Here is an 18079-nt window from a genome sequence, read left to right as displayed (position 1 = left end):
TTAACATAATGTTCTCTAGGTCCATCCATGTTGTTGCAAATGGTAAGATTTGTTTCTTCTTTATGGCTGTGTAATACTCCATTGTATAAATGTACCACAGTTTCTTAATCCAGTCATCTACCAATGGGCATTTCGGTTGTTCCATGTCTTGGCTATTGTGTATAGTACTGCAATAAACATAGGAGTGCATAAAGTTTTTGAATTAGAGTTTTGGATTTCTCCGGATAGATACCTAGGAGTGGAATTGCTGGATCGTAAGGTAGTTCCATTTTCAGATTTTTGAGATACCTCCATACTGTTTTCCATAGTGGCTGCACCAATCTGCAATCCCACCAACAGTGCACAAGGGTTCCCTTTTCTCCACATCTGTGCCAGCACTTGTTGCTTGTTGATTTATTGATGATAGCCATTTTGACTGGGGAGAGGTGGTTATCTCATTGTGGCTTTTATTTGCATTTCTCTAATGATTAGTGAGTTTGAGCATTTTTTCATATGTCTGTTTGCCATCTGTATGTCCTTTTCAGAAAAATGTCTCTTCATGTCCTCTGCCCGTTTTTTAATTGGGTTGTTTGTTTTTTTGGAGTTGAGTTGAGTTTTTTATAAATTCGTGATATTAACCCCTTATCAGATATATCATTGGCAAATATCTTTTCCCATTCAGTAGGATCCCTTTTTGTTTTATTGATGGTTCCCTTTGCTGTGAAAAAACTTTTTAGTTTGATGTAATCCCACATCTTTATTTTTTCTCTTACTTACCTCGTGTGAGGGGATATATCAGTAAAAATCTTACTCCGGGTAATGTCTGTAAAGTTTCTTCCTGTATTTTCTTCTAGAAATTTTATGGTTTCAGATCTTACATTTAAGTCTTTAAGCCATTTTGAATCTATTTTTTATATGCTGTAAGGAGGTGGTCCAGCTTCATTTTTTTTGCATGTGTCTGTCCAGGTTTCCCAGTACCATTTATTGAATAGACTGTCTTTACCCCACCATACATTCTTGTTTCCATTATCATAGATTAAATGGCCATATAGGCTTGGATTTATTTCTGGACTCTTGATTCTGTTCCATTGGTCTATGTGTCTGTTTTTATGCCAGTACCATGCTGTTTTGATTGCTGTAGCCTTGCAGTATAGTTTGATGTCAGGTATTGTTATACCTCCCACTTTGTTCTTATTTTCAAGATTGCCTAGGCCATCCAGGGTCTTTTATGGTCCCATATAAATTTTAGGATTATATGTTCTATTTCTGTGAAAAATGTCCTTGGTAGTTTGATAGGAATTGTACTGAATATATATATATTGCCTTAGGCAGTATGGACATTTTAACGATATTAATTCTTCCTATCCTTGAACATGGTATGTGTTTCCATCTATTTGTATCTTCTTTCATTTCTTTCTTCAGCATCTTATAATTTTCTGAGTACATATCTTTCACTTCTTTGGTTAAATTTATTCCCAGGTATTTTATAGTCTTTGAAGCAACTGTAAATGGGATTTTTTTTTTTCTCCTTCTGATGTTTTATTACTGGTGTATACAAACACAATTGATATCTGAGTATTAATTTTGTATCCTGCTACTTTACTTAATTCATCTATCAGCTCTAATAGTTTCTTGGTGGAGTCTTTAGGGTTCTCTATATATTGTATCATGTCATCTGCATATAATGACAATTTTACTTCCTTCTTACCGATTTGGATGACTTTTATTTCTTTTTTTTGTCTGATTGCTGTGGCTAGAACTTCCAGCACTATGTTGAATAGAAGTGGAGAAAGTGGGCAACCTTGCCTTGTACCTGATCTTAAGGGGAATGGTTTTAGCTTTTCCCCATTGAATATGATGTTAGCTGTGGGTTTATCATATATGGTCTTTATTATGTTGAGATATGATCCCTCTATTCCCACTTTCTTAAGGGTTTTTATCATAAATGGCTGCTGGATTTTATCAAATGTTTTTTCTGCATCTATTGATATGATCATGTGATTTTTATTTTTCATTTTGTTAATGTGGTGTATCACATTAATTGATTTGCGGATGTTGAACCACACTTGCATACCAGGGATGAATCCCACTTGATCATGGTGTATGATCTTTTTAATATATTGCTGAATTCTGTTTGCTAACATTTTGTTGAGGATTTTTGCATCTATGTTCATTAGAGATATCAGCCTGTAGTTTTCTTTTTTTGTGATGTCTTTGTCTGATTTTTGGATCAGGGTGATAGTGGCTTCGTAAAAAGTGTTTGGGAGCCTTCCCTCCTTCTGGATTTTTTGGAAGAGCTTGAGGAGAATAGGTGATAATTCTTTTTTGAACGTTTTGTAAAATTCACCTGTAAAGCCATCTGGTCCAGAGCTTTTGTTTGTTGGGAGATTGTTGATTACTGATTCTATTTCCCTGGTGGTAATCAGTCTATTCAGGTTTTCTTTCTGTTTCTTATATATAGATTTTTATGGACTGTATAATTCATATGAGGAAACCCTAACCTGAAATGTGATTGTATTTGAAGATAAGGCCTTTAAGGAGGTAACTGAAATTAAATGAGGTCATAAGGGTGGGACCCTAATCCAATATGAGTGGTGCTCTTAAAAAAGGAGATACCAGGGATGTGGACACATAGAGAAAAGGCCATGTGAGGACACAGCAAGAAGCTATCCATCTTCAAGCCAAGGAGATAGACCTCAGAAGAATCCAACCTAGTCAATACCTTAATCCTGGACTTCCAGCTTCCAGAACTGTGAGAAATAAATATTTCAAGTTTAAGCCACCCAGTCTGTGGTATTTTGTTATGGAAGACCTAACAGACCAAGACACAAATGGAGAGTTACAGAAAGAATTATCAATATATGTGTAAATTTAGGTTAGTATACATGCATATAATTCTTTGTTCTGTCTGTTGAGAGGACCTAGAAGCAGTAACACATAGTAGGAGCAAAATTAATTCCCAACTCTTGGATTCTAAATATTATTCTCCAACAAAAAGAACCTGGGATCCTTGGAGAAGCAGTTGATTTCAGGGCTGGAAAACACAAGATAATCCTGGAGTATCATGTAATGCCAGAAAGTAAGAAGATAACAAAGGAAAATTGAAAAATAAAAAAGAAGGGGGCATGTCAAAAGGATTCAGGAGTAAATCTCATAAAGATCTCAATGGCCCAAGTGGAATAATTTGAGCAACAAAATAAATTAAACTAATGGCTTACGAGCCAAAGAAAAAAAGAAATATCCATGAGTCCATGCTGGAGGGAGACAGAGAGAGAGAGAGAGAGAGAGAGAGGAAGGAAAGAGGGAGGGAAAGGAACAGGGACAGCTCTTTCTTACAACAGAATTCCAATTTAAATACAGAAGGAGTGAGTGAAATCACCATTAGATTAGCCATTAGCACCACAGTAATTATTGCTTAAGGTGAAATCCACCAATGTGTGCTAAAATCAGTGAGCAAAAGAGTAAGGAGAACCAGGATATTTGCATAGCCTCAAAGTATTCCTTCTCAAAATACTTGTTAATTGCAAAGTATCTCCCCACTCCCCAATTCTTGTTAATTTCAAGGGAAAAATGGTAATTTTACAGTGTAGTACCTTGGCCAAAGCTCTTTGACCAAGTGCTCAAGGTCATCATTATCAGTAATAAGACATATCGATGTCATGGACCCTCTGGAGTGATGTGCTGCAAAAGGCACACACCTCTGTGGTATTCTTCCCCAAAATACAAAGCCTCAATCTAATCATGAGGAAACTTCAGACAAATCCAAATTGAGAGACATTGTGCATAATACTTCACCAATGCTCTTCAAAAATGTCAAGGCCGTGAAACACAAGGAAAGACTGAAGAACTACTACAGATGGAGGAGACTAAGGAAACCTGACAATTAAACGCAATGTGGGGTCCCAGACTGCACACTGGGGCCGAATAAGGACATTGCAGGAAAACCGATGAAATCTGAATAGTCTATAGTTTAATTAATAGTATTACCTAATGTTGTCTTGATAATCATACCATGGTTATGTAATTTGGTAATATTACAGGAAGCTGGGTGAAGGGTATGCATGAACTATCTCTACTACCTTTGCAACTCTTCCTCCTGGGATGAAGGAAGGGAAATAGCAATATTGAATGTTGTAAACATAGAAAGAGAAAAGGGAGTTATGAAATCAGTGAATTGGCTTTCTTAGTGAAAAACCCCACCACCACCTAAAGAAGATGGAAAGTTAACCTATTTTATGGGACATGTTGATAGAAACTCAACAAGGAAATAGGAGATTAGAAGTTTAAAAACCTGGGTTCTATGGGTGATTGGATGGCTCAGTTGGTTAGAGCGCAAGCTCTCAACAAGGTTGACAGTTCAATTCCCACATGGGATGGTCAGCTGCGCGCCCTGCAACTAAGATTGAAAACAGCAACAGGACTTGGAGCTGAGCTGTGCCTTCCGCAACTAGATTGAAGGACAACGACTTGGAACTAATAGGCCCTGGAGAAAACACTGTTCCCCAGTATTCCCCAATAAAAAATTAAAAAAAAAAAAAAAAGACCTGGTTCTAGCCAGGCTCTAAGGCTCATCTGGTAAAGCCTGACAAATTATTTATTTAATTACTTACATAATGTCTAAAACACACTACCTAAATAATGTATAAAAGGTGATTCTAAGAGACTCAGTTTTCTCACATGGGATTCCGTTTCACTGAGCAAAAGATGGTAATAGTGATAATCATGTCACTTAATGGAATAACATATACTAAAGTTGCCATGAAAAAATAAGTAATTTCTGTTTTAGATTCTGTTTCTTCATTTGTAAATTGAGTGTGAATTTCTCTAGGGTTGTTTCCAATCATATATGACTCTACGTGCCACGTAAACTATATCATACAAATGTTGTAACAGTAGAGCATGATCGAGTTTGCTCTATATCTCCATATCTTTCTTTGACAGTATTAATACGTCAAATATTTTGTTAGCATGGATGACCTTTACAATAGCACACGCATTAAAACTGGAATAAAATTTACCCTAAAGATAAATGCAAGAGGTGGGGAGACGCAATTCTCTTTACAAAGTATTACTTGTTTACAAAATTTTTAAAATGCTAAACCATTAAATTTATATAACTGTTTCCCAGTGCATTAAAATGTGACATAATTCTAATATAACCAACTTAATGGTAGTTTGTCATAAATATATAACTTTCATCAATTAATGTCAGCTGAGTATTCATGCAATACATACATACTGAATGTGTATTTGTGCATGTGTATGTGTGTATTTAAACAAGTAACTATGCGTTTTTTTCCTATTTTAAGAAATGTGTAACAAAGCTGCATGAAAGTGTGTCTCTTTGCTCTAACTCACACCATTGCTGCCCTTGGTGGGTGCCCACTTTTCCTGCCCCAGGAGTTGTGGAGGAGCTGAAATGTGAAGGCCCAAGCATCGGCACTGTGTTCCTTCTATTCCTGTCCCCAGTGGGGCAGGCAGGAAATGCCAGCCTCCTCACAGGAAAGCCTGTTGTGGTGAGATTTCCCGATTTACTTTATAAATGCAAGAAGGCCAGATACCGGAGGAGATAAGCACTCAAGATTGCAAGTGCTTATCATCTCCCTGAGTTCTGGGCCCCATAACCATGACCAGTTTCTCTTCTAGAGATGTAGGCCAAAATTCAGTTTGGTTCCAAATCGAAAGGACTCCCCAACTGAAAAATATGATCATCCAAACTTGTCAGTCTTGCAAGGAATCCACTCCAAATAACTTGCTGAGTTTTCACCATGAGTGATATTCTTGTCTTGGGAATTCCCTAGAAAATTAATAGAATGTCACTCTCCACCTTAGCTGTGCATTGAAGTGACCTGGGGATGCTGTAAAAAATATTGGGTATTTAGTTCCCCAAGTAGCGGCTGTACTCATGGTACCCACTTGACTCTTGTCTCAGCTCATCTGTGAAATGTTCAGTGGCAACACTCCTCCCTTGGTTCTGATTTTCCACTGCTGGTAATGCTTGTATAAATGGTTTAGTAGAAAAGAAAAGGACAGGGGCCTCAAAACAACAAGACAGCCAGCAGAGATCACTAACTGAGTTTAATAAAGGATGCACGTAACTAGCTCAATTGAAAATCAAGCATGCTCCGGTAGCCACACAGGCTCCCCACAATCAGGTCAGAACATGGGGAAGGGAGACATGGGGGTTGGAGGGGGCATCATCCTCTTGAAGGAGAGCCCTATATTTTCAAGGTCCACTTCATTCCAGCTCTTCTCCTCTAGTCCATTTTAGAACCAAATAGAACCAAAATCATCGCCCAAAAGAGCCGCATGCAGGCTGCATAGAGAGTGAAATATAATGTCCTACTCTTTCCACCTCCACATCTTCAATCACTTTGAAGCAATGAGAATTTCAGAGTCAAACACTCTGTTCATCTACATCACTCACAAGTCTGATCTTTTAAGAAGAGAAAATAGGATTTGGAATAAATCTATGTCTCCCTTTTCCTCAGCCAAAAAGCTAGGAGACTTACATCACAAAGTCTTATTTAAAAACACACACCAAGAAAATGAAAACATACCCTCCACTTTTGATCTCTTATCTAGGGAAACCAGGTTCCTTCAGAGGAACTTACAAGGCAGTGAGTCCCCAGTGTTTATTGTGTTAAGTGGGGTACATTGTTTGTGTTCAGTTGTGAAGTGCATTGAAGTAACACTGAGTGCCCGTGTTCTTTCTGGGATCCCACTCTTCCCTATCTGTCAAAGTTGAAAGTCACCAAAATAATAATTATGATACATCAGACCAGTATTTCATCAGGCAAGTATTTACATAGCTTCTTTTCCCTCTAGAAGTTGGAAGCACTTGGCCAAAATCATCTCAGTTCTCAAAAGACTACCCTCAGGCATTAGTATTAGGGATATCATTTGTACCTCTATTGACTCAACTGTCTCTCACTCCTACCACTCCAATTAAAATACATACCGAAAAGACCTTCACGTCAAATATAATTGGCATTGGCCCAGATTGACTTTTATGTGGATTTTTTTCCCCTTTTTATTAACTGGGGTCATGAGGGAACGAAGGGGACAAAGACCACAGCATCTATGCTTTGGCCAGCACTGCTCTCTGTTATCCTCAGGAGCCAGAAAAAGCACATTTTAATTTCTGTGGCATTTTTCTCAATGGTGTCCCAAAGGATTTAGTTTTTGTTTCAACTAATGCAATCATCTTCCACATCAAAGTTGCAATGGATAGGCCACTTGTCCCACTCCATGAAACTATGTTTGAATATTTTAAAGTCATTGATGCATTCACCCTCAAACTAAGATGACAACTTTTTCTACAAGAGTTCCTGAACCTGATGCTTTCTTTCAATTCTGTTCTCTTTCCTCTTTTTAAGGGTTGAGGAAGCCCAGGTTGATAGAGCAAAGAGAACATAGTCTTTGCAAACTTTTGCCTTCTTAGAGGTAGCAAAGATATATCCCTCAGGTCCTTTTAGAAGATGACCCATCTTCTAAACCCCAGCAAAGGAATGAATGAATGGATGAAAGAACAAATGATTCCATTCAATCATAATAATTCTTATCTGGAATCATACTGGAATTATTACAAAGGCTTAATTTCACAGTTTTTAAATAAGAACAGAGATGGATACTGTATCCCACTAACCTGGAAAAATATAACCATAGATGAGACTAGTATCATGCTCCTTAAAATTATGAAAATTTAAGCTAAAATAGGCCTTGGAATTGTCTAAAAATTAAAATTAATTAACTGAATCCATGAATAGATGACATAAGGAGGAGAAAAACTTGCTAAGGGTGTGGGAGGAATGAATATAAAGTGTATCCAAATCTTTGGTCGTAAGAACTTCTCTTTGCCTTAATGCATAGTCTCTTTCATTCTCCAATAACCTCTTCTTCCTCAATCCTGGGGAATTTCACATACTTTCATTCGTGGGTAGGGTGAGGGTTGAATCTGTTAGCTTGGGGGAGGCCCTTTCTCTTACTCCTGTTTGGAGAGAACATTTCTTGCCTCAGTAATTTTTCATCTCAATCTGAATACTCCCAATTTTGTACCTCATGTTACCCACCCTAAGAGCTTCTTTGCACTGAGGATATATATGAATGTGCCTCTGTGTGTGTGTGTGTGTGTGTGTGTGTGTGTGTGTGTGTGTGTGTGTGTGTTATGATGGAAATCAAAGGACTGGCCAGGTCACACACATGGTGGAATCTAAAGAACCCCATCTGACAGCTCTTCTTTCTCATGAACCCTGTTCTACTCACTGCCTCCATTTCCTGGACTTATCTCCCTGAACAGATTTCCTACTCATCTCTCCTTGTAATTTCCAGGAGCTCAATCTAGGTTTGCAGCCTGTCAAGGGCTACAAGAGCACAGAGATGATGAGAGATAAGGAGCGGGACAACTTATTGGTTACCCTTTAAAATCTGAAATTGCTTGTTGGAAGACCAGGAAGCAACTTCCTTCCTTTCCCATCATTAACAGCAAAATGAATAGAAAACCTAGAGGAGCTGAGACTCAGTGTGGCTTTGGACTTTATTTGGGGTGGAAAGAACCCCAAAGATAGGAACACTGCTTTACACACAGGCCACACATCACCCAAAACTTTGTGAGTATGCAGTAGATATTGATCACCATAGTGGGTTCTAAAGGAGCTGAATAAAGTGGGTCAACATTGTCAATTCCCTTTTACTTTCTTGAGGAAACCAAATCATGGCAAAATACTATATCTCCAAAGTATTATTTTGTTGGAGGTGCCATGATAAAGTATAAAAGACTGAGTGGTTTAAACAATATACATTTATTTTCCCATAGTTCTGGAGACTAAAAGTCCAAGATCCAAGTGTCATCAGGGTTGGTTTCTCCGGAGGCCTCTCTGTTTGGCTTGCAGTTGGCCTCCTCACTACGTTATCTCATAGTCTTTCTTCTGTGATCCCATATTTCTGAGTCCTAATCTCCTCTTCTTATAAGGACACCAGTCACATTGGATCAGGGTCTCTACACACTTTCCCTTATTTACCTCCTGAAAGGCCCTGTCCCTAAATATGGTCCCATTCTGAAGAACTTAGGGATAGGGCTTTAACATATGAATTTCAGGGGGACACAATTCATCCTATAACTAGCCATCAGGAGCAGAACCAAGGCTGGACCCAAAAGTTTCTAACCCTAGAACATCAATTTGCTGTTGATTCATATCCTTTCCCAGGTTAAATAATCTCACAGAGCTACGGCATGCACTAATTGGAAGGTATCTCATGGTGATCTAATTGTAACCTTCTCATTTGCCAAATAAGGAAGCTGAGTCTTAATTGTCTTGCCTGGAATCATACAACCCCTGAGTAACCCAGAGTGGCACTACCCAGGTGTCTTCTTCCTGCTTCCCTATTGGGAGCCTTTCTTAGATCCAATCTCCTATTCTCCTGAACTCCACATGAGGGTCACTTGCTAATCTATGAATTCTATGGCCCAAAGTAATAGCCTAGCACAGGCTGGTGAGAGAGCAATAAACATGGAGCAAGAAAGCCCTAGTCCTGTCTCCCTTTGGAAACAGTTGGAGGAACAAGCTGGCTTTAATGAGTCTTCCTGCCTCTTTCTTCCCCATCCTCCTCTTTTTTTGCTGCTCCTTATGGCAGCTGTTACCAATTTCAGCAATTTTCTTCTGGCAAATTGAAGGCTTCAGGTGACAAAGGGAGTTGGTCATATCCTCCTAGAGAATGAGATAGCCTCAGTCCCATTCCCACCATATCCCTGCTCCCAGACTGGGTGTTTAGGGCTAGAGGTACTTCCCCAGTGGGCATCCACAACCAACCATTCATTAGCCTCCCCACCTCCCACATAAGCACAAACAAGGCAGGCTTTCAGGTCTATGTCCAGCTCTGAAATCCTATCTGAAAGGGACTCCAGATTATTCCTCACTTCATTCTCAGCTCATTTGTTTTCCGAGGACCACCAAGATTTTATTATTTGCATGACCCTTGGTATGAGTACCCATTCTGGTACTTAAAATCACAGGAAGAGTAGGAAATAGGACACACACATGCACACACACACACACACACACACACACACACACACACACACACGGCGTTTGGTACAGAACTTGGAGTGAACACCTCTATCAGCTGACCACACCCAGGGTGCTTTAGAATAGGGATGATCTCAGGCACCCTGGTTAAATCATTTATGTAAAAATGAAGCCAACGCATGAGCACTGATTTCATGCAACCCTGCAAAGCAGAAAATGAATCAGTTATCAGTCAGGTGAAATTTTCCTGTCAGTTTTTCCTTAGTAACATGTGATTTGTTGGTTTTATTTATTTTGTATTCCCTTCTTTAGTTCTTGGTCAAAAAAAGGTGGGGGGCAATGTAACTAAATAATTGTTCCACTTCTCTGCCTGTCAATTTCAGTTTGTGGACACTGAGTATCCAGCAATGAACAAAACAAACTCAACTGCTGCCTTCAGGGAGCTTACAATCTAATGAAGGGAGAGAAACCTTAGCTATGTCTACAAGTAAGGATGCAATAACTGTGAAGACATAAAGAAGTAAGAGCTTAAAATCTAGAAGAAGGTACTCAAGTAATCTCTTAGAAATCCCTTTCAAGAAAAGGAAGGAAAGCAAGGAAGAAGGGAGGAAGGGAGAGAGGGAGGGAAGGAGGGAGGAAAGAAGGGGAAAATAAATAGGACTAAGGGTCCTTAATCTGGATGGTAGGTTACTAATCAGACAATTGTTTAGTTCTTACCTCCTCTAGTATAGCTGAAGCCCTCATTTTTAAATCTCCAACTTTCCTAAGAGAACTTCTCTTTAAAATGCATGACAACCTTGCAGGATGTATTGTGTGATGTAGAAGCACCTCGTGTTTTATTTGTGGATGTTTGGGATACTGTGTTTGTTCCCTTGAGAGGGAAGATGATCTCTCCAAGAATCCCAAGAATAAAAATACAGGGGCAAAGGCTCTTGTACTTCAGCCCCTTCCCCTTCCCAAGCTCTGTCTTGTTTTCCTAAGCAATGGTCAGGAATGTGCTGGGCGTGGGGGGGGGGGGGCGCGGGCAGCCTCGCAGTCAGCGCCAAGCCCAGGCAGCCCCAGTCACGGTCCCGGGCTGGCCTTTCACCTCATAGCTCTCCCGGCTGCTCTTATTAAGCAGCAAAATGTTTCAATATGTTGAGCTTTGGGGGAGGGATGGAGAGAAAAATCGGGATATTGTTGAGAAGGAAATAATGAATAACCCTGCCAGCAGCCCTCATACCCCCCACGTGGGGAGATCTGGGTGATAAGTGTGTTTTCTCCAGAAATGGAATCCTAGCAATTGCCTTTTGGTCAGAAATCTCCAGAGACAGTTGGAAGATGGGGGAGGGGTGGAGAAGAAAGAGCAGGTACTAAACAAATTTTCTCAGCGTCCAGAACCAAAGCAGTCAGAGATCTGGGTACCCAGTAAAGAAAGAGGAGGGGAAAGCTTGAGATACTGAGGCCAATTCTCAGAGGCGCACAAAGCTGTCAGTTTTGTTCTTATATATTGACATACTCCCATCTCTACTCTTCCCTGTCCCCTCTGCATCCCTCTCCCCACCTCCAAGATCATCTGCTCTAGTCCCTGCCGTGTGTTCTGGGCAGTGGCCTGGTGAGCAGTTCCCAGTTACAGGAGACTGAGGAGAGGCAGGAGCAGGGGTGTGAAAACCACCAACACCTTCGTCTGCTTTGTGGAAAATGACAGCTCTGGGATTGGCCAACTGAAAGAGCAAATGTGAGCGTGGACGCAGAAACCCGAGCCCCATTCAAGGCCAGATCTACAAGTAGTAGGGAAGAAATAAGTAACTTTCCAAATGTCAAGAAAACACAAATTTGACAACCCAGCAATGACTCCTTAGCAAGAGTGTTTTTTAAATTAAATTTATTGCGGTGACAATGGTTAGTAAAATTACATAGGTTTCAAGTGTACAGTTCTATAATGCATCATCTATATTTCACATTGTGTGATACCTAGAGTCAATTCTCCTTCCATCATTATATATTTGACCTACCCTCTTCTACCATTCCTCCAACCCCCCCTTACCCCCTGGTAACCACTAAACTGTTGCCTGTGTCTATGAGTTTTTGTTTCTTTGTTTGTCTTGTTCCTTTGTCTCTTTCAGTTTTATATCACACATATGAGTGAAGTTATATGGTTCTCAACTTTTTCTGTCTGACTTATTTTGCTTAGCATAATAATCTCAAGATCCATTCATGTTGTCATAGCAAGAGTATTTTAAATGTGTGTGTGTGTGTGTGTGTGTTTTAATTAACCCCCCCTAATAAGCTATTTCTCTGACATATGCAATACACTTTGCTTTTCTAGATACTGCCTAAAAAAATGTAGGTCAGAGGAGGTGTACTCCTGGAGAGGACCAAATAAGGTGAAGGAGTGGACTTTAAGTAGGAAAAACTTAAGGGCCTGAAAAATCAAAGATTTTACTCATATTGTTTAGGTCTGAGGAATAGTCATCCGAAACTAAATAATCAGTTTAAAGCAGGCCTGGGTCTCCATGTCTCCCCTGGGTTTAACAGAGAACGCAGTCTTTACATTTATGATATGTACATGTGGTTTCTAGTGTTCCTTGACATTTCCTAGTAACACAGGGAGGTTTCTGGAAAAGCAGCTGGGGGCAGATGGGTGGCTGTCTATTAAAACAATTCACCAGACAGCAGTTGAAATATTGATAAGAAAACGGAAATCAAATTACAAGACGGGAAAAGAGAGAGGAAGAGGGAGTGGGACAGAAAGAGCTGGAGAGAGGCAGCGGAGAGGAAAGCTACTGGACGCACAAACTTGAGTGGTGCCTGCAGCCCCCCAGCATGTGCAGAGGCTGTGGCCGTCTGTCTGGATGCGCTGGAAAGAAAGGCAAATGTTGACTACAAAGAGCCAGCAGGTCTAATTCCACACTGCCAAGGACCAGTGGGCTCTGGGCGCAGAGAATTTGCACCAAGAATTTGAACATCCTCAAGTTGCCTGAGTCCTGCTCCTGCTGGCTTAGCTGGAAAGGGTATCCAAGGTGAGTTTGTGTAGCATCTTTGGTTGGGGGCGATGCAGGGTCTCAGCACCCCCTCTCCGCCTCTCTGCCTTCTCTAGTTGCAGTTGGGAAGTGGGAAGCTTTCTGAGGCTCTTTCTCGCATTATCTCCAGAGCTTTTTTTCTCTCCCTCTCTCTCTTTTCTTGCAAATTTCACTCCAACTTACAAAGAAAATGGGGAGACTGGAGCAAGGAAGGGTGCCAGAGGAGGGGGCAGTGAATGGGAATCTAGGAGCCCTGGAGAAAGGTACCTGGTCCCTGAACTTCTGTGTGTTGTGACTTCAGGAGCCAAAAAGCTGGAATTTGTTAGTAGGGAGAAAAGTGCTTTATCAGAAACACATTGGCTGCCGGAGAAGCTGCGCTGCCACGTTAAAGATGGTTTAAGAGAAGGAAAGAAGAGAAGAGGAGAGAGACAGCCGCCAGACTTGGCAAGGCAGGGAGAGAGACTCTCGCAGAGGCACCTGGCATCCTAGGGTAGTTTCTGTGCCCTCCAGTCCTAAAACTTAGACCTCAGACACCATCTCCCCGCCACAAAAAATGAGGCCGTGCCATTTATTGTCTTTGCCTCTGCCCTCAATCCTGTTTTCTTTTAGAAACGGGGGCCCTGAGACAGGGGCCTCGGTAGACCTCCGGAACCTTGAGCCAGTCTTTCTCCATTAGTGGTCCTCTTGCAGGAAAGAAGGCAGCAGCTGGACGCTGGCTAGTCCTAGGTGTGGTGGGGTAGTCAGGCAGAAGTTTTGTGCCTCCCAGCGCTGTCAGCTCTGTAAATATCTATTCCCTGGGGGCCTCGGCCTGCGTGGGTGGGGAGACCTTCCTCAGCCTGCGTGGGTGTGGAGGCGTCCTCTACTCTGGCCAGGACGGACCCAGCCGGCGTCCCCAGCTGTGAAATTACCCAGGCCCAGGGGGAGGCGGGTGCCTCCGACTGTGGGCAGAAGAAAGTTACAGAACTGTAGGGAACAGACCCAGCGGTATGAGCTGGCTGTCTTCATTACCCCCTTAGCCTGAAGTCCCCGGCACAGGCGCAGGGAAGGGACCAGTGCTGGTCCCAACGGATGGTGGCCTCCCAACTCTGCCATCCTCTCTCTTTGCATTCCCCCTTTATCATCCCCCCACGCCCACCGTCTCGCCCGTGCTCCACTCGCGGGTGACTGAGGTTTCTCCTACCCAGGTTGGTTCTTGGGCCTTCCCGACCCTTCCTCGTCAACCCAGGATGTTTCAGACAGTCCCCGACACATCGTCTTACGTCAAGGTAAGACTTGACAGCATCTTTAAACAGGTAATGACTTCCACACACCTCCACCACCGTCCCCAGGGCCTATGGTCCCTCGCCCCTTTCCCCGGGTAAAGGTGGGGGGAACGGTCCGCCCTCTCCGACGGTGGCTTGGGAGCTAGGGGCGCTCTAACCAGATGAGGGTGGCACAGACCCTCAGAAATCTCGGGTTGAGTAGGAACGCTTTTGACTGCTTCTGTTTGGGAGGACGACGGACGTAGGTCAGTTCAGTGAAAGCTGTGCAGGGAAGCCGAGACGCCGGCCCCCGGACCCGCGAGGTTCACAGTGGGTGTGCTCTCTGTCTGTGGCGCACTGCAGACTCCCTGCGTTAAGGGTCAGTGTGTACGGGTGTTTGAGGGTCTGAGTGTGCTCGGGTGTGTGAACGCGACACACCTCTCCTGGTTCGACACCCCCTACCCAGTCTGCAAACCCACTTTCCTCGGCCCCACCCGCCCCTCAAAAGCGCAGATGGCTAAATTTGACAGTACATCGAAGGGTTTGTTTTTTTCTTTTCCACAACAATTCCCAAAAATGTAAACAAACCGAGGCCAGGACATCTGGGTTACACGTTTAACGAAAATCGGCCAGCGGGGCGGGGCTGAGGGTGCGGACCCGCCGGTGCTGCCCAGGGTGGGGATTCAGACAAGGTCCTCACGCCATCCAGGGTAGCCCAACGGAGAGCAGGACGGTGGAGCCTTCCTTGGTGGGGAGGAGGAAGGACCCCAGTGGTTCTGAAAACGCACTCCCACCTCCATCAGGTCCCGGTCCCGCCCCTCCTTCCCGAACTCCGCCCCGGAATGGACCCCACCCTCTTGCTGCTGGGTCAGCTGTGCCAGGGTTGTGCGTGCAGGCTGCGGGCGCTTGGCCAAGGCGATGGGACGCCGACTCTCGGGTCTGATCCTGGGAGCGCCAGTTTTAAGTCCATCCCTCCTCCCATTTCTCTAAAGGGAAATTCGCTGACACACGGTAGCTTCTTCACGCCCCCAGCCTGCGGTCTGAAGGAATCTGTAGTCACTGTGGGGAAGCCGGGTCTTGGAGGCTTGGAGGGGAAGGCGTGTTTAATCGGCGATGAATGAATGAAAAATGAGTGAACTAATGTGTCGATAATCAGTAAACGGATGGGTGGACGAGGGCTCCCAGGAGGTGGCAGAGCACACACAGACTGCAGCGCACTCAGGTTCCCTGCGTCCAGTTTTCCTGAGAGGTTACGGCATCTGTAACCCCCTCCGACACCCCTCACCCCCAGTCCCAGTACTCGGAGCCCTGCTCAGGAGCTCTGGCTTCCAATTCTGCCGCGGGGCTGAAGATGGGCAGTCTCTCCCACCCACCCTGACCCTCGAGTCTGCACACAGCCGGGGACCTAAAACCTCAGGATGACGAATTCTAGAGGGGCGAGTGGGAGTCCAAGAGCTCCACCCAGGCCGAGAGTCGGAGAGAAAGCAAATCGGCCTGGGGGTGGGGGTGGAGGTCCAGTTCCGGGAGGAGGAGGTGGGGTCCGGGAGCTATGGGCCTCCAGAGGAGCCGCTCGCCGCAGGAGCTCTTTTCAAGGGGAAAAAATGGATTTTTCAGCAGCCACAAAGTTTGTATTGTTGCACAAAGGGGTGCATTGATCACGGCGAAAGGTCTGCGTGGCAGAGACAATCTCGAGTCTGTTCCGCCGGCTCCCTGCTCCGACCATTTGCCAGAGGGGCACAAACAGTCCCCGGCTGCCAAGCCCCTGCCGTTCGTCAGGCACCGGCTCGGAGGTTGCTGACAAACACCTTGGGGCCAGGCGCCCTGGCCCCGGGAGCCAAGGATGTCCACGGCCCCAGGGAAGCGAGTGCTCAGGGAGACACCCACAAGAGAGCTGAGGGCGGGTATGAGTCTGTGAAGAGTGAGGGAAAGGGAGAGGGGGAACACGGATGACTCTATTAGACACGGACACACAACACAGTAGGTGAATCATGGTGTTAACATGAAGATGACCCTTACCTTTGCCAGTCCCTGTTCTAAGCATTGTATTTATACTAACTCATTTAATACTGAGAACAACCCCAGGAGTAGTTCAGTTTGCAGATGAGAAACAGGTATTGAGAGGTTAATGTAACACAGTTGTAAGGGGCAAAGCCAAGATACAAATAACAAGGGCAAAGGTGTGCTGACTGCCAGGCAAATTCTAAACACTTATTTCATCTTTACAATCGCCTTTGGAGTAGGTCCTAGTATTATAACGGGAATATATGGACGAGGACACTGAGGCACAGAGAGGTTAAGGAACTTGTTCAGGGCCACAAAGCTGGTAAGTGCAGAGGTAGAATTCAAACACAAGGAGCCGATCTCCCAACGGGAACGTTCAGCTGGGGTGTTCCACTTGCAGATGAGGGGTGGAGGGCACAGGAGACCGTGTGAACTAACCCTAACCGCCCACTCGCGCGGTGCCAGCCGTGCGCAAAGCACTTGCCAATCACAGCGTACAGGGCACTCCCTACAGGCCCCTCGCCCGCCCCACGAGAAACTGGCAGGGTCCTCAACTTTCCTTCTTTGCCAGTCTCCCAGGCCCTTTGCTCCCTCTTCCCCACCAAATAGCCTGCGGGTTCAGCTCAGGCTGCATTCTGAGGGAGGCACACCCCACCAAACCGACGGAAGGAGGCCGCTAGCCCCCAAATGTTCACAGCGACCGGCTCAGTGGCAGCATCTGGCCGGCAGGTCCTGAAGCGACGTTTCAAGGACACAGGTCTGTACTTAGAATGAACGTTGTTTGGGACAGCTGGGAGACAGGGGGACCGAGACTGGAGAGGCTGAGCGCCTCCCTCCCTACCCCCACCCCCAAGGTCCCACTCTAGGTGTCGCCACAGGGTGAGGGTCCTGCTCCCGGCTGGTGTCCACCTCTCTTCAAGCTGCGCTCTCTGGTCTTACTCGGACTCCCTTGAGGTTTCCTCTCGACGCCGCGTGGTCTGGGGACCCGGCCGTGGAGCGCTGGGGCTCTGGGCGCAGAGACCCTCCCCTCCCAGGCCGCCCCCGGCCTCCCGCCGCCCGGCCCCCCACGTAGCGTTTGGAACCCGCGTGGCGCTCGGGGAGGAACCAGCGCGGGGAGCGGGCAGGGCCAGCAGAGGCTCTAAATCTTCCTTCAACTGTGAGTAGATGAAGTCTGAGAAACAAATTCAAAGCAGGCGCGCCTGCAGAGCCTTCCTGCAGAAATATGCCCCGGCATTCAAGCGCATCCAGGGGCGGCTCGAGCTGCCTTGTTTGGCTAAGGTCAGACGAGACTCGAGTTCTCCAATAAAAATAAATCTCAAATTAATTATGGCCTCGAGCGAGGGGCCAGACACTTGAAGCTGCAGTTGTGCAGTCTGGAGTTTTGGCGCTCGCTCGCCCATCCCTCCCCCGCGCCCGCGTCTCTCCCCGCCCCCCGCCCCTGCCAGCTCGAATACCCGCTGCAGCCGCTGAACGGGAGGGGCGGGGAGGAGGGAGGACCGAGGCGGCGGATCCGTCCAGGACGCTTGGCCAGGGCCGGCATCACTCGGGGTTCCAAGTGACGGGCCCGGGGTCCAGAGGCACCCCAGGGACCGGGCTCGGGTTGTCGCGTCCTCCTACCCCCAACTCGGGCTGGGATTGAAAAAGCCCAGGAAGCTGCGTCTGGAAAGTCTTGACCGGGTCAAAAGGGCTGACATTGAGCGAGCCAAGCCGCGTTTCACCCTGCCGCTCCCTCCCAGGGGAAGCAGGACTTCCTCGTCTTTGAAAATATTGTCCAGTGTGGAGGGTGCGAGGCAAGTCATCCCAGCAAAGTTCCAAGAAAATGCTCCAAATC

At 45.1% G+C, this 18079-nt stretch overlaps 1 protein-coding gene across 2 annotated transcripts in view; it reads left to right on the top strand.

Annotated features, from left to right (window-relative positions):
- The first annotated feature begins 12500 nt into the window (after window positions 1–12500).
- Window positions 12501–18079, top strand: part of FLI1 (Fli-1 proto-oncogene, ETS transcription factor) — a 121235-nt gene continuing 115656 nt past the window's right edge. Inside the window, exons 1-2 of one of the 2 annotated variants that reach the window (XM_019714818.3) lie at window positions 12501–13006; window positions 14191–14271. In XM_019714818.3, the coding sequence (XP_019570377.1) occupies window positions 14233–14271 (39 nt within the window). In that variant the 5' untranslated portion in view covers window positions 12501–13006; window positions 14191–14232. Of the gene's footprint in view, window positions 13007–14190; window positions 14272–16786; window positions 17006–18079 lie in introns of those variants that run through there. The other variant, XM_019714820.3, reaches the window with a different exon arrangement.

Source organism: Rhinolophus sinicus, chromosome 9, assembly GCF_057876585.1.
Source record: "Rhinolophus sinicus isolate RSI-liver-muscle chromosome 9, RSI-T2T, whole genome shotgun sequence".
In the NCBI taxonomy this organism is placed as follows: domain Eukaryota; kingdom Metazoa; phylum Chordata; class Mammalia; order Chiroptera; family Rhinolophidae; genus Rhinolophus; species Rhinolophus sinicus.
The sequence above is the reverse complement of the archived record's forward strand: the minus strand, read 5'-3'. Positions and strand labels throughout refer to the sequence as shown.